The 15,320-nt window shown below is 48.9% G+C and overlaps 1 protein-coding gene across 1 annotated transcript; it reads right to left on the bottom strand.

Moving 5' to 3' along the window:
• Positions 1 to 576: 576 nt before the first annotated feature.
• LOC123050419 (cation/H(+) antiporter 15-like) lies at positions 577 to 3,658 on the bottom strand. Its single transcript, XM_044473220.1, has 2 exons — positions 1,797 to 3,658; positions 577 to 1,707 (listed from the first exon to the last, which is right to left on the bottom strand). The coding sequence occupies exons 1-2, from the start codon at positions 3,481 to 3,483 to the stop codon at positions 758 to 760; spliced, it is 2,637 nt and encodes an 878-aa protein (XP_044329155.1). The 5' UTR covers positions 3,484 to 3,658; the 3' UTR covers positions 577 to 757.
• Positions 3,659 to 15,320: the final 11,662 nt, after the last annotated feature.

Here is a 15,320-nt window from a genome sequence, read left to right as displayed (position 1 = left end):
AAGAATAAGCATATAATAGTGCAATTTCACAGCAAAATTTTTCCTAATAAGAACAAATGAATCAGTGGCATTGGTATTACCCTTAAATAAATTAATAAACTTTTCTAAGAAAGAATGAATTAGTGACATTGATATTACACTTCCAAAAGAAACAAAATGACAAAATTTGCAAACAGCAAACACATAATTACACTTAAAGAAGAAGGAAAATAAAATAAAAACTAAAATAGAATCAAAATATTTTGATTCAACATCCCAAAACTACCCATAAACTTACCAACTAAAATAGAAGAAAAAAAGCAGAAGCGACAATGCATACAAACAAGCCTATAAGAAATCGTGTAACGGGCTTCAGCCTAGTACGGAACGACTGAGCCGAAACAGTGGTCAGTCGGAACATTTCAGCCCAAAACATGACAGTACACCAACAGAAAAAAAACGAAGAGCGCGCACGCATCTTGGAGCAGCGATCAATGGTAAATAAAAAACCGACTGACCCTAATTAGAAAATCAGTCAACTTACATCTAGCTAAAGTGCTAATTTATCTGGTTCGGAGATTGATCACCTGGAAATTGTTGATGAGTAAGCCAATAATCTCAGCGTTCACGTCACATAACAGAGCAGTACAATGCAGCTACAACCTCACACACTACACGAAGCGAGTCTGAAAGAACAATACTGTTACACACTTACACTCACTACAGGGACACGAAATCCCCCGAAATCACACCACAGCCGAAGACCCCTACGCGCGCCTCAGAATCCTACGGTGTCATTAGACCATCTGCTATCCCTCGCCGACGACGCCGTGCTCGCCCGGTACGCGCCGGACCGTTGGTTGGCGTTGCCCACGTACTGGCGCACCGGGTCGCTGCCGGGGCCGGGCACGGCCGCGGCCATGGGCGCGCCGACCACCACGTACTGCTGCACCACCAGCACCGACACCGCCATGGAGAAGTCCGACGACACGAGCATGTCGCCGATGGGCCCCAGCTCCGGCGACTCCATCCAGTCCTCCAGCGCCGCCGTCATCGGCGACCCGGCCTCGCCGGGGCGCCGGCCCACGATGTACAGCTCGTGCTCGCTGTTGTCCATGCCCCGGATGGCGGCCACCGTCTCCTCGCTGTTGGTCACCGGCCTGTCCGCGTACGTGATGGTGGGGTTGCCGTGGTTGCGCGCGCGGAACTCGCCCAGGTACTCCTCGTCCATCTGCAGCTCGCTCTTGCCCTCCGTGCTCGCGCTCATCGCGGCCCCGCGCGGGTCCATGCCGCCCGACGCCGCCGACCGGTAGGAGGCCTCGGAGAAGGACCGCGCCGCCGCCCGGTAGTCCGGCGGGAGGAACCGCAAGATGGTTAGGGCGACCCCGGGGTTCTCGACCATCCTCCACGCGTACGCGAGCGCCTCGCGGTCGTCGGGCCCGCCGAAGAAGAAGAGCGCCACGCGGTGCTCCGTCGCCATGCGCGCCGCGGCGGCGCTCAGGCCGCGGTCGACGAGGATGGCCACGGAGCACGGGGAGGTGGCCAGGAGGCTCTCGTTGAATAATTTAATGGAGGGGTTGATGGGCTCCATGCCGCCGTCCACCGTCTGCTGCTTGTGGAAAGGGATCACGATGAGCGACACGTGCTTGTCCTCGGCCAGCACCGACACGTCGTCGTGCATGGTCTGGTACGGCGACACCGCCGCCAGCGTCTGGATGGACACGCCTCCTGTGTATACATGTTGTCACCTTGATTAATCATCCTATATAAGTATAAATTTTTAATGAAGTTTTCAATTGGCAACTGTTTGCACTGACCGGTGAGCCTCTCGTAGTTCTCAAAGGCGTTGAAGATGTGCTCCGTGGTGGCGGGCAAGGCGGAGGACGAGCTTGTCCGGCTGGAGGAGGAGGCAGCCGCGGCGGCGAGCATGTTGGAGGCTCGGCCGGTGAGCTCGATGATGTGGAGCGCGTAGATGAAGATGGGGGAGCGCTTGGACGGGTTGGAGAGCTCGAGCAGCGACAGCACGGACGGCACGTTGCGGGTGGTGTGCACGCAGGCCAGCATGCGGAGCTCGCTGTCGTGCCGGATGCGCTGCAGGTTCCGCCGCTTGTAGCCGACGAGCCGCCGCGACGGCCGGTACACGCCGGTCACCACCGGCGTCACCAGCGACGTCATCGCCACCGACACTAGCACCATCACCGCGAACGACTCGTCGTCCAGCACCTGCTTGTCCCTCCCGATGTTGAGCACGATCATCTCCACCAGCCCCCTGGTGTTCATGAGGAAGCCGAGGGCGATGCCCTCGCGGAACGGCATGGCGTAGAGCGCCGCGATGATGATGGTGCCCATGATCTTGGCGAAGCTGGCCATCACGAACACGAGCACGAGCAGGCCGACGGTGACGGGGTCGCGTATCATGCGAACGTTGGTGCGGAGGCCGCTCATGGCGAAGAAGAGCGGGAGGAGGAGCCCGGTGACGAAGTCCTCGAGCTTCTCGATCAGCGTCACGCCTAGCGGCGCGCTCGGGATGACCAGCCCGTAGACGAAGGCGCCGAAGACGGAGTGGATGCCGATGGCGTCGGTGCACGCGCCGGCGATCATGACGCCCGTGAGAATGAGGGTGATCTGCGCGTTGCTGACGTCGTCGCCCTCGGGGATGCTGCGGATGATCCGCCACATCAAGGGGCGCACGGCGTAGAAGCAGAAGAGCACGAAGGTGACCCCGGCGAGGAGCACCCAAAGTGACGACAGCGCGGTGCTGTCCACCTCCGAAATGGAGATGGCAAGCGCGAGCAGGATCCAGGCGCACATGTCGTTGACGATGGCGGCGGACATGGCGGTGCGGCCGAGCTCCGAGTTGAGCAGCTTGATCTCGGCGAGGATGCGGGCGAGCACGGGGAAGGCCGTGACGGAGAGGGCGACGCCGAGGAAGAGCAGGAAGGAGGTCTGGTGCACGTTCCGGGACACCTGGTGCCGGAATATGAAGGAGGTGGCGATGCCCATGCAGAAGGGCAGCGCCATGCCGGCCATGGCGACAAACACCGCCTTGTCCCCGGACCGGCGGATGACGTCGACGTCCATCTCCAGGCCGACGAGGAAGAGGAAGAAGAGCAGCCCCAGGTGCGCCACCGTCTCGAGCGTGAGCAGGCTGCGCACGGGGAACACCAGGCTGGCCCACAGCTCGCTCTGCCCGATCATGGACGGGCCCAGCACGACGCCGGCGAGGATCTCAGCGATGACGCGCGGCTGGCGGAAGGGCCGGAGGAGGAGGACGAGGAGGCGGGTGGTGATGACGATGACGGCCACCTGGACGATGAAGAGCGGGAGGGAGAACTCGAGCGGGTTCACGCCCTCGTCCTGCCACATGCCGTTGGTGGTCATCATCATGGGCGAGTAGCACACCACCGGGTTGAACGCCTTGGTGGCCGTCGACGCATTGCTGTTCTGCGTCGTGGTGTTCACCGCAACGACGTCGACGTTCAGGGGCGCGACGGTGGAGGCCATCCTGGCGCATAGCACGGGCCGGGGGCGCTAGCTGATGCTGGATCCCCTGCCGCTAGGCCGTCCTCCCGCGCGAGCTCTGCTTCTGCTTCTGAGGAAGGAAGATGGCAACTTGAGGCGCAGCTAGCTGAACGGAGGACGACAGACGGGGGAAAGTGTTCACTTCCGTCGAGCTTTCCTCCCGGGGACTTCGGAGTTGCAGAGGTCAGAGGGTCTCTGATTTTTGACCGGTCACCTTAGTTTCTCAAGCTACCACGAATTGTGAGGTTCTCAGTAAGGGTCGGACGCATGCAGAGGCTTACATGCAGCAGCTGCTGCTAACTTCATCCTATTTCTGGCACCAGCATCAGCACGTGCATCGTGCTTGTAACTGAAGCAAGGTGTCTATAATTCCTAAAAATTTCAAATCCAAATTTACATATTTTAGATGATGCCACAGCACGGAATTCAATTGAAGTTTCCAAACTTTAGGGGGGGGGGGGGGGGGGGGGATCATGAATCTTCACAAGATATGCGTCTATAATTCCTAGAAATTTCAAACCCAAATTTAAAATACACATAATGAAATAAAAAGGGCATATATAGCATGAATAGTGTCACAAAAAGGCAAAATGGCTTACTTCACCTCTACATTTGTCATTTTTGTTTCTCTATCTATATCTCGAAATCGGATTTGAAGTATTTAGAGATTTTAGACACATATCTTGTGAACATTCACAAATGTACTCGATTTTTTTTATTTTTTAAATTTGAATTTTGTGTAGTGGTATCACGGTATCATTTAAACCGGGAAATTGTGTAGTGGTACCACGATATCATTTCTTGTGCAGTGGTATTAATATTGTATCTGGTATCATTTAAATCTGGTATTATTTGATATAGTCCCCCCTCGTGCATGTGCCAATCTCTAAAATCACTAGGCCTCTTTTGGTTAATAGGATAAGAATATCATGGGAAATAGGAAAACCATAGAAAATACGATGACATGCATCTCAATTTCTATAGGGAAAGAGATATCATTTGATTCATAGGATACTAAATTTTCCATTGGATCTAGGCTAAAAAAATTCCTTTCAAATGTGAACCTATCATACATAGGAATAGAAATATGTTCCTACAAAACAAAGGGCTCCAAAGGAATTTTTTTCCTACAAAATTTCTATCCTTCAGAATTTTTATAAACCAAAAGAGGCTTAAGCTCCATGAGGTTGGGAACCCTCTCACTCAAGTGAGGTCCCCAATTTGACATTCAGTGCACATTTTTGACTGAGTCGCGCCGTTGTGCCCCATTTGTAAGAGGCTGGGTGGTGTGGCTCTGTCCATGCAAGTGCACGAAGAAAACCAATGGGGGAAAATAGCCGGTGGAAATAACACACTTTCTCCTCGAACCGCCACTCTCCAATCGACGTCTTGACCCCTTGTCTCCCCATCTTGTACGATGCAGCTCCCTTTCATTCCCTCGCCACCGACGCATGTACGCAGCCAGATCCACTCGCCAAGTCTGCGCCTCCTCTGGATTTGCCACGCTACCTGTGTGCCACCGAATCGGCACCAGATAGATAGCAACAGGAGCCAGAGGGAATCTCAAAGTAGGAGGAAGTGGAAGAGGAAGAGGATAACAATTGGGAGAAGGTTGCGGGAAAGCTCACCCTTAAAACAGAGGCTTCACTTTTGATTAGCCATGGCCGAGAAGGAGGTAGACTAAAGGTGACGGATAACAATGGTGACGGATATTGGCATGGTGACGGATAACAATGGTGATAGACTAAAGGTGGTAGCCAGGGCGCGAGGCTTTGGCGGCATTGACAAGGGAGGTGGGTGTTGGGGAACGTGGTAATTTCAAAAAAATTCCTACGCACACACAGGATCATGGTGATGCATAGCAACGAGAGGGGAGAGTGTGTCCACGTACCCTCATAGACCGAAAACGGAAGCGTTAGCACAACGCGGTTGATGTACTCGTACGTCTTCACGATCCGACCGATCCAAGTACCGAACGCACGGCACCTCCGAGTTCAGCACACGTTCAGCTCAATGACGTCCCACGAGCTCCGATCCAGCAAAGCTTCGTCGGAGAGTTTCGTCAGCACGACGGCATGATGACGGTGATGATGATGCTACCGACGCAGGGCTTCGCCTAAACACCGCTACGATATGATCGAGGTGGATTATGGTGGAGGGGGGCACCGCACACGGCTGGGAGAGATCAACAGATCAACTTGCGTGTCTAGAGGTGCCCCCCTTCCCCCGTATATAAAGGAGCAAGGGGGAGGCCAGCCAGCCCTCTATGGCGCGCCAGGAGGAGTCCTCCTCCTAGTAGGAGTAGGACTCCCCTCTTTCCTACTCCTACTAGGAGGGGAAAGGAAGGGGGAGAGGGAGAAGGAAAGGGGGCGCCGCCCCCCTCTCCTAGTCCAATTCAGACCAGAGGGGGAGGGGTGCGCGACCTGCCCTAGGCCAGCCCTCTCTCTCTCCACTAAGGCCCATAAGGCCAACTATTTCTCCCGGGGGGTTCCGGTAACCCTCCGGCACTACGGTTTTCTCCGAAATCACCCGGAACACTTCCGGTGTCCGAATATAGTCGTCCAATATATCAATCTTTACGTCTCGACCATTTCGAGACTCCTCGTCATGTCCGTGATCATATTCGGGACACCGAACTACCTTCGGTACATCAAAACACAAAAACTCATAATAGCGATCGTCACCGAACTTTAAGCGTGCGGACCCTATGGGTTCGAGAACTATGTAGACATGACCGAGACACGTCTCCGGTCAATAACCAATAGCGGAACCTGGATTCTCATATTGGCTCCCACATATTCTACGAAGATCTTTATCGGTCAAACCGCATAACAACATACGTTGTTCCCTTTGTCATCGGTATGTTACTTGCCCGAGATTCGATCGTCGGTATCTCAATACCTAGCTCAATCTCGTTACCGGCAAGTCTCTTTACTTGTTACGTAATGCATCATCCCGCAACTAACTCATTAGTCACATTGCTTGCAAGGCTTATTGTGATGTGCATTACCGAGAGGGCCCAGAGATACCTCTCCGACAATCGGAGTGACAAATCCTAATCTCGAAATACGCCAACTCAACAAGTACCTTCGGAGACACCTGTAGAGCACCTTTATAATCACCCAGTTACCTTGTGACGTTTGGTAGCACACAAAGTGTTCCTCCGGTAAATGGGCTTGGTCATTTTGAAACCTTCCGCCAAATGGCCAAATCTATTTACAAAGCTTCTGCCATTCCGCCAACGTGTGATAAAGAACCTTAATAAAAAACTAATCCCCTTTCCAAATGCTAATGATATGGCAAGAAGTAACCTTCCCAAGAATGCCCAAAAATATTTGCAAAGCTTCCGTCAAATGCCCAAATACTAATCACCATCGAGCTTTTAACATGCTAGCCTTTTGCCAATTAATAACAACAGTCGGTGGCTTTCCGCCATCCGAGATGAAGAGGCGGGTACGTGGTGGCTTTTGGTTTCTCATGAAGATGTCCGGACTCCGGCAAAGCCCCCGCGTTTGGTTCTGGTTTGCGGGGAAAACGTGGTCCGGACTGCTCAACGGACAGGGTCATGTTGGATAGCTTCCGTGGTCTGGATGTACGCGGACGATTTGAGGGTCGGCGTTGGAGATGCCCTTATTGTCTTTCTCAAACTTTACTTGCTTTGACTTTCGCAAATGAAAAGTGCCACACTCTGGCCCTGATGTTTTTTACAACTAAAGTTGCCATCCAAAAATAAAAGGCAAACCCCCCAAAAAAATTGAAACTTGACATCCAAACAGAAGTTGCCATGCTTGACAACTAAGGTTACCATCCTCGCGTCACAAGACTTACCATAAAAAACGTTCGGGGTTGCCATGTGTTCTTGCCACACGTGTGGTACTTATCAGGGTCCCTTTTTATCTTTTTATTTATTTTTTGTTGGAATCAAAAGGTTGCACATACAATATGACCCCTTTCTTAAAATTTACAAGTATATGATGCGTCGATACATGTTACTTGCAATACTATTGGGTGTGTTTTACTGTCAGCATATCTCCTTCAGATTACTCACCCGAGAAATACAAGCTCGGTTAAGGTAGGTAATAAAGTTAGTTTTGTTTACTCGATCGAAAAACCAACCACTAAATAGTTGGGTCATTTCTTGCGTCCTGAATACCTTTTCCCATAAGATTGTTAACATTACTGAAGTATGTGCTGGAGCATTAGAAAGTTTACATTCCACACTTTTAGGTAGCAGGTTCACTTGCTCTATGTTAAACTATTTTTATCATTCAAGCGATTCCAATAGTGATTGTTTCATAGCACAACTATGGAATACAGTCATAAAAAGAGGTTTCTAATAATGTATATTTACATAAAATTGCTTCAAATAATTTGGATTACTTATCAAATACTAATAATCCAAAAGAGGGTACAAGTTTGGACATTCCCAACATCAAAGTAAAATGGAATGGATCATGCTTCAAATATATCATATTCTTTGGGATAACATAACAAGCAAGTACATCACCATTTAATATTACTTATCAGCTTCTTTGAGTAACGGACTGATATGCACACAACAGGAAGTACGATAGTAAGATTTTCAGAATCGCAACCATGGGAATCTCTAACCTATGTAAATATTTTAACAACCAAAAAAGCTTTCTCTATCCTACATAAGAATTTTAGCAATTAGGAAATGCAGGGGCAATCGGAGAGCTGCCATAGAATTTCTATTTTGCTTGCACCCTATCAGTTGGGCTAAGCATGCACTAGTGCTTGCATTCTAACTGAGGTCTAGGTTAATTGTTCATTTCTTTGCCTACTTCATGGTTTTTTTTGTGCGGTCATTTTGTAGATGTTTTCCTTTGTACCTCTTTTTAGATGTTTTCCTGTGTAGTGTTTATTCCATATTATAGTAAGGGGGTGGTTACTCTGAATTGCTCTTTGCACACGCAAAACTATTTAGATTTTTTCAGGCCTTGAGACGATTTATATCTTCCAAATCCGAATCGATGTCCTCTATGCTGCCTTTTAGTAGTGGAAGAACAATTTTTGTGGTGCATATTTATAATTATTTCTGACATTAGGCATCTATATAACCTTCCTTACTCTTAGATTGAAAGGAATTTACCGTGTTCGCCTTCATTCATTCTTTTTGGGGGGGGGAGAAGGGCCGATATCTAGCTTTAGTGTAGCATCAATGATATTCGAACGTTAGAAAAACTGCTTTCATGATCATCTCTTCTACACTGTGAAATGGTTCTACAGGTACATGCGTTCTGTGAAAACTTAGCAATTGTTGTCTAAATATTTAGCATACCTTGTACTTTCCAGGTCCATGCAATGCAAAAGATGGTGTCAGGCCTAAATCCTTAGATTCACTAAGCTCCTTGAGATTGGAGCTCCCAGGTTTGATTACATCGATTGATTTTTGTGGGTGCTCCTAACTAGGAGCGGGTCATGCACTGGATGGGTTGGCTGGTGTGGGTCGGGCCTTCCGGTGAGGGTTGGCCCGGTCTTCTCATGTCAAGCCTGGCGGTGGTAGTGGTTGAGAGTGTCTCTGTGAAATTGTAGCAAATGGGGTGCTTTCGGCCAATTGTATAAAGTGGAGAGGAGGGTTGGGGAATGATTTGTGGTCGTCATTGCTGTTGGAAATATGCCCTAGAGGCAATAATAAAATGGTTATTATTATATTTCCTTGTTCATGATAATTGTCTATTGTTCATGCTATAATTGTGTTATCCGGAAATCGTAATACATGTGTGAACACATAGACCATAACATGTCCCTAGGGAGCCTCTAGTTGACTAGCTCGTTGACCAATAGATGGTTACGGTTTCCTGACCATGGACATTGGATGTCATTGATAACGGGATCACATCATTAGGAGAATGATGTGATGGACAAGACCCAATCCTAAGCATAGCACTAGATCGTGTAGTTCGTTTGCTAAAGCTTTTCTAATGTCAAGTATCATTTCCTTAGACCATGAGATCGTGCAACTCCCGGATACCGTAGGAATGCTTTGGGTGTACCAAACGTCACAACGTAACTGGGTGGCTATAAAGGTGCACTACAGGTATCTCCGAAAGTGTCTGTTGGGTTGGCACGGATCGAGACTGGGATTTGTCACTCCGTATGACGGAGAGGTATCTCTGGGCCCACTCGGTAATGCATCATCATAATGAGCTCAATGTGACTAAGTAGTTAGTCACGGGATCATGCATTACGGAACGAGTAAAGTGACTTGCCGGTAACGAGATTGAACGAGGTATTGGGATACCGACGATCGAATCTCGGGCAAGTAACGTACCGATTGACAAAGGGAATTGTATACGGGATTGATTGAATCCTCGACATCGTGGTTCATCCGATGAGATTATCGTGGAGCATGTGGGAGCCAACATGGGTATCCAGATCCCGCTGTTGGTTATTGACCGGAGAGTTGTCTCGGTCATGTCTACGTGTCTCCCGAACCCGTAGGGTCTACACACTTAAGGTTCGGTGACGCTAGAGTTGTAGAGATATTAGTATGCGGTTAACCGAAAGTTGTTCGGAGTCCCGGATGAGATCCCGGACGTCACGAGGAGTTCCGGAATGGTCCGGAGGTAAAGATTTATATATAGGAAGTCCAGTTTCGGCCACCGGGAGAGTTTCGGGGGTCACCGGTATTGTACCGGGACCACCGGAAGGGTCCCGGGGGTCCACCGGGTGGGGCCACCTATCCCGGAGGGCCCCATGGGCTGAAGTGGCGTGGGAACCAGCCCCTGGTGGGCTGGTGCGCCCCACCCAAGGGCCCAAGGCGCCTAGGGTTGGAAACCCTAGGGGGCCGTTGCCCCCCGAGGTGGCATGCGCCCCCTGGTTGGAAACCCTAAGGGGGCCGTTGCCCCCCCCCCCGAGGGGCCGCCGCCCCCCTCTCTAGATGGGATCTCCAAGGGGGCATGCGCCCCCTAGACCCTATATATAGTGGAGGGGAGAGGAGGGCAGCCGCACCCTAAGCCCTGGCGCCCCCCTCTCCCTCCCGTGACACCTCTTCCTCCTCCAGTAGCGCTTGGCGAAGCCCTACTGGAATCCTGCTGCTTCCACCACCACGCCGTCGTGCTGCTGGATCTCCATCAACTTCTCCTTCCCCTTTGCTGGATCAAGAAGGAGGAGACGTCTCCGCTCCGTACGTGTGTTGAACGCGGAGGTGCCGTCCGTTCGGCGCTAGGATCATCGGTGATTTGGATCATGACGAGTACGACTCCATCAACCCCGTTCTCTTGAACGCTTCCGCTCGCGATCTACAAGGGTATGTAGATGCACTCCTCTCTCTCTCTCGTTGCTAGATGACTCCATAGATTGATCTTGGTGATGCGTAGAAAATTTTAAATTTCTGTTACAATCCCCAACAGTGGCATCATGAGCTAGGTCTATGCGTAGTTTCTATGCACGAGTAGAACACAAGTTGTTGTGGGCGTCGATTTTGTCAATTTACTTGCCGTTACTAGTCTTATCTTGATTCGGCGGCATCGTGGGATGAAGCGGCCCGGACCGACCTTACACGTACGCTTACGTGAGACAGGTTCCACCGACTGACATGCACTAGTTGCATAAGGTGGCTAGCGGGTGTCTGTCTCTCCCACTTTAGTCGGATCGGATTCGATGAAAAGGGTCCTTATGAAGGGTAAATAGAAATTGGCATATCACGTTGTGGTTTTGGCGTAGGTAAGAAACGTTCTTGCTAGAAACCTATAGCAGCCACGTAAAAATTTGCAACAACAATTAGAGGACGTCTAACTTGTTTTTGCAGCATGTGTCATGTGATGTGATATGGCCAGAAGAATGTGATGAATGATATATGTGATGTATGAGATTGATCATGTTCTTGTAATAGGAATCACGACTTGCATGTCGATGAGTATGACAACCGGCAGGAGCCATAGGAGTTGTCTTAATTTATTTATGACCTGCGTGTCAACTGAACGTCATGTAATTACTTTACTTTATTGCTAACCGTTAGCCATAGTAGTAGAAGTAATAGTTGGCGAGACAACTTCATGAAGACACGATGATGGAGATCATGATGATGGAGATCATGGTGTCATGCCGGTGACGATGATGATCATGGCGCCCCGAAGATGGAGATCAAAAGGAGCAAAATGATATTGGCCATATCATGTCACTATTTGATTGCATGTGATGTTTATCATGTTTTACATCTTATTTGCTTAGAACGACGGTAGCATAAATAAGATGATCCCTCGCTAAAATTTCAAGAAAGTGTTCCCCCTAACTGTGCACCGTTGCGAAGGTTCGTTGTTCCGAAGCACCACGTGATGATCGGGTGTGATAGGTTCTAACGTTCGCATACAACGGGTGTAAGCCAGATTTACACACGCAATACACTTAGGTTGACTTGACGAGCCTAGCATGTACAGACATGGCCTCGGAACACAAGAGACCGAAAGGTCGAACATGAGTCGTATAGCAGATACGATCAACATGAAGATGTTCACCGATGATGACTAGTCCGTCTCACGTGATGATCGGACACGGCCTAGTTGACTCGGATCATGTATCACTTAGATGACTAGAGGGATGTCTGTCTGAGTGGGAGTTCATTAATAATTTGATTAGATGAACTTAATTATCATGAACTTAGTCTAAAATCTTTACAATATGTCTTGTAGATCAAATGGCCCACGCTAATGTCAACCTCAACTTCAACGCGTTCCTAGAGAAAACCAAGCTGAAAGACGATGGTAGCAACTATACGGACTGGGTCCGGAACTTGAGGATCATCCTCATAGCTGCCAAGAAAGCATATGTCCTTGAAGCACCGCTAGGTGAAGCACCCGTCCCAGCAAACCAAGACGTTATGAACGCCTGGCAAACACGTGTTGATGATTACTCCCTGGTTCAGTGCGGCATGCTTTACAGCTTAGAACCGGGGCTCCAAAAGCGTTTCGAGCAGCACGGAGCATATGAGATGTTCCAAGAGCTGAAAATGGTTTTCCAAGCTCATGCCCGGGTCGAGAGATATGAAGTCTCCGACAAGTTCTACAGTTGTAAGATGGAGGAGAATAGTTCCGTCAGCGAACACATACTCAAAATGTCTGGGTTGCACAACCGCTTGTCTCAGCTGGGAGTTAATCTCCCGGATGACGCGGTCGTTGACAGAATCCTTCAGTCGCTCCCACCTAGCTACAAGAGCTTTGTGATGAACTTCAATATGCAGGGGATGGAAAAGACCATTCCTGAGGTATATTCAATGCTGAAATCAGCGGAGGTGGAGATCAAAAAGGAACATCAAGTGTTGATGGTGAATAAAACCACTAAGTTCAAGAAAGGCAAGGGTAAGAAGAACTTCAAGAAAGACGGCAAGGGAGTTGCCGCGCCCGGTAAGCAAGCTGCCGGGAAGAAGACAAAGAATGGACCCAAGCCTGAGACTGAGTGCTTTTATTGCAAGGGAAACGGTCACTGGAAGCGGAACTGCCCCAAGTACTTAGCGGATAAGAAGGCCGGCAATACCAAAGGTATATGTGATATACATGTTATTGATGTGTACCTAACCAGCGCTCGTAGTAGCTCCTGGGTATTTGATACCGGTGCGGTTGCTCATATTTGTAACTCAAAGCAGGAGCTGCGGAATAAGCGGAGACTGGCGAAGGACGAGGTGACGATGCGCGTCGGGAATGGTTCCAAGGTCGATGTGATCGCCGTCGGCACGCTACCTCTACATTTACCTACGGGATTAGTTTTAAACCTCAATAATTGTTATTTAGTGCCAGCTTTGAGCATGAACATTGTATCTGGATCTCGTTTGATGCGAGATGGCTACTCATTTAAATCAGAGAATAATGGTTGTTCTATTTATATGAGAGATATGTTTTATGGTCATGCCCCGCTGGTCAATGGTTTATTCTTAATGAATCTCGAACGTGATGTTACACATATTCATAGTGTGAATGCCAAGAAATGTAAGGTTGATAATGATAGTCCCACATACTTGTGGCACTGCCGCCTTGGTCACATTGGTGTCAAACGCATGAAGAAACTCCATGCAGATGGACTTTTGGAGTCTCTTGATTATGAATCATTTGACACGTGCGAACCATGCCTCATGGGCAAAATGACCAAGACTCCGTTCTCCGGAACAATGGAGCGAGCAACCAACTTATTGGAAATCATACATACTGATGTGTGCGGTCCAATGAGCGTTGAGGCTCGCGGTGGCTATCGTTATGTTCTCACCCTCACTGATGACTTGAGTAGATATGGGTATGTCTACTTAATGAAACACAAGTCTGAGACCTTTGAAAAGTTCAAGGAATTTCAGAGTGAGGTTGAGAATCAACGTGACAGGAAAATAAAGTTCTTACGATCAGATCGTGGAGGGGAATATTTGAGTCACGAATTTGGCACACACTTAAGGAAATGTGGAATTGTTTCACAACTCACGCCGCCTGGAACACCTCAGCGTAATGGTGTGTCCGAACGTCGTAATCGCACTCTATTGGATATGGTGCGATCTATGATGTCTCTTACCGATCTACCGCTATCATTTTGGGGTTATGCTTTAGAGACTGCCGCATTCACTTTAAATAGGGCTCCGTCGAAATCCGTTGAGACGACACCGTATGAATTATGGTTTGGAAAGAAACCTAAGCTGTCGTTTCTTAAAGTTTGGGGATGCGATGCTTATGTCAAGAAACTTCAACCTGAAAAGCTCGAACCCAAGTCGGAAAAATGCGTCTTCATAGGATACCCTAAGGAAACCATTGGGTATACCTTCTACCTCAGATCCGAAGGCAAGATCTTCGTTGCCAAGAACGGGTCCTTTCTGGAGAAAGAGTTTCTCTCGAAAGAAGTAAGTGGGAGGAAAGTGGAACTTGATGAGATGACCCCTCTCGAACCAGAAAGTAGCGCAGCACAAGAAAATGTTTCTGTGGTGCCTGCACCGACTAGAGAGGAAGTTAATGATGACGATCATGATCAAGTTACCACTGAACTTCGTAGGTCCACAAGGACACGTTCCGCACCAGAGTGGTACGGCAACCCTGTCCTGGAAATCATGTTGTTGGACAACGGTGAACCTTCGAACTATGAAGAAGCAATGGCGGGCCCAGATTCCAACAAATGGCTTGAAGCCATGCAATCCGAGATAGGATCCATGTATGAAAACAAAGTATGGACTTTGACAGACTTGCCCGATGATCGGCGAGCGATAGAAAATAAATGGATCTTTAAGAAGAAGACGGACGCGGATGGAAATGTTACCATCTATAAAGCTCGACTTGTCGCTAAGGGTTATCGACAAGTTCAAGGAGTTGACTACGATGAGACCTTCTCACCCGTAGCGAAGCTGAAGTCCGTCCGAATCATGTTAGCAATTGCCGCATTCTACGATTATGAAATATGGCAAATGGACGTCAAAACGGCATTCCTTAACGGCTTCCTTAAGGAAGAATTGTATATGATGCAGCCGGAAGGTTTTGTCGATCCTAAGAATGCTGACAAGGTATGCAAGCTCCAGCGCTCAATCTATGGGCTGGTGCAGGCATCTCGGAGTTGGAACATTCGCTTTGATGAGATGATCAAAGCGTTTGGGTTTACACAGACTTATGGAGAAGCCTGTGTTTACAAGAAAGTGAGTGGGAGCTCTGTAGCATTTCTCATATTATATGTGGATGACATACTATTGATGGGAAATGATATAGAATTCTTGGAAAGCATAAAGGCCTACTTGAATAAGTGTTTTTCAATGAAGGACCTTGGAGAAGCTGCTTACATATTAGGCATCAAGATCTATAGAGATAGATCGAGACGCCTCATAGGTCTTTCACAAAGCACAT

The sequence above is a fragment of the Triticum aestivum genome, chromosome 2D (genome assembly GCF_018294505.1).
Source record: "Triticum aestivum cultivar Chinese Spring chromosome 2D, IWGSC CS RefSeq v2.1, whole genome shotgun sequence".
Classification (NCBI taxonomy): Eukaryota; Viridiplantae; Streptophyta; class Magnoliopsida; order Poales; family Poaceae; genus Triticum; species Triticum aestivum.
The sequence above is the reverse complement of the archived record's forward strand: the minus strand, read 5'-3'. Positions and strand labels throughout refer to the sequence as shown.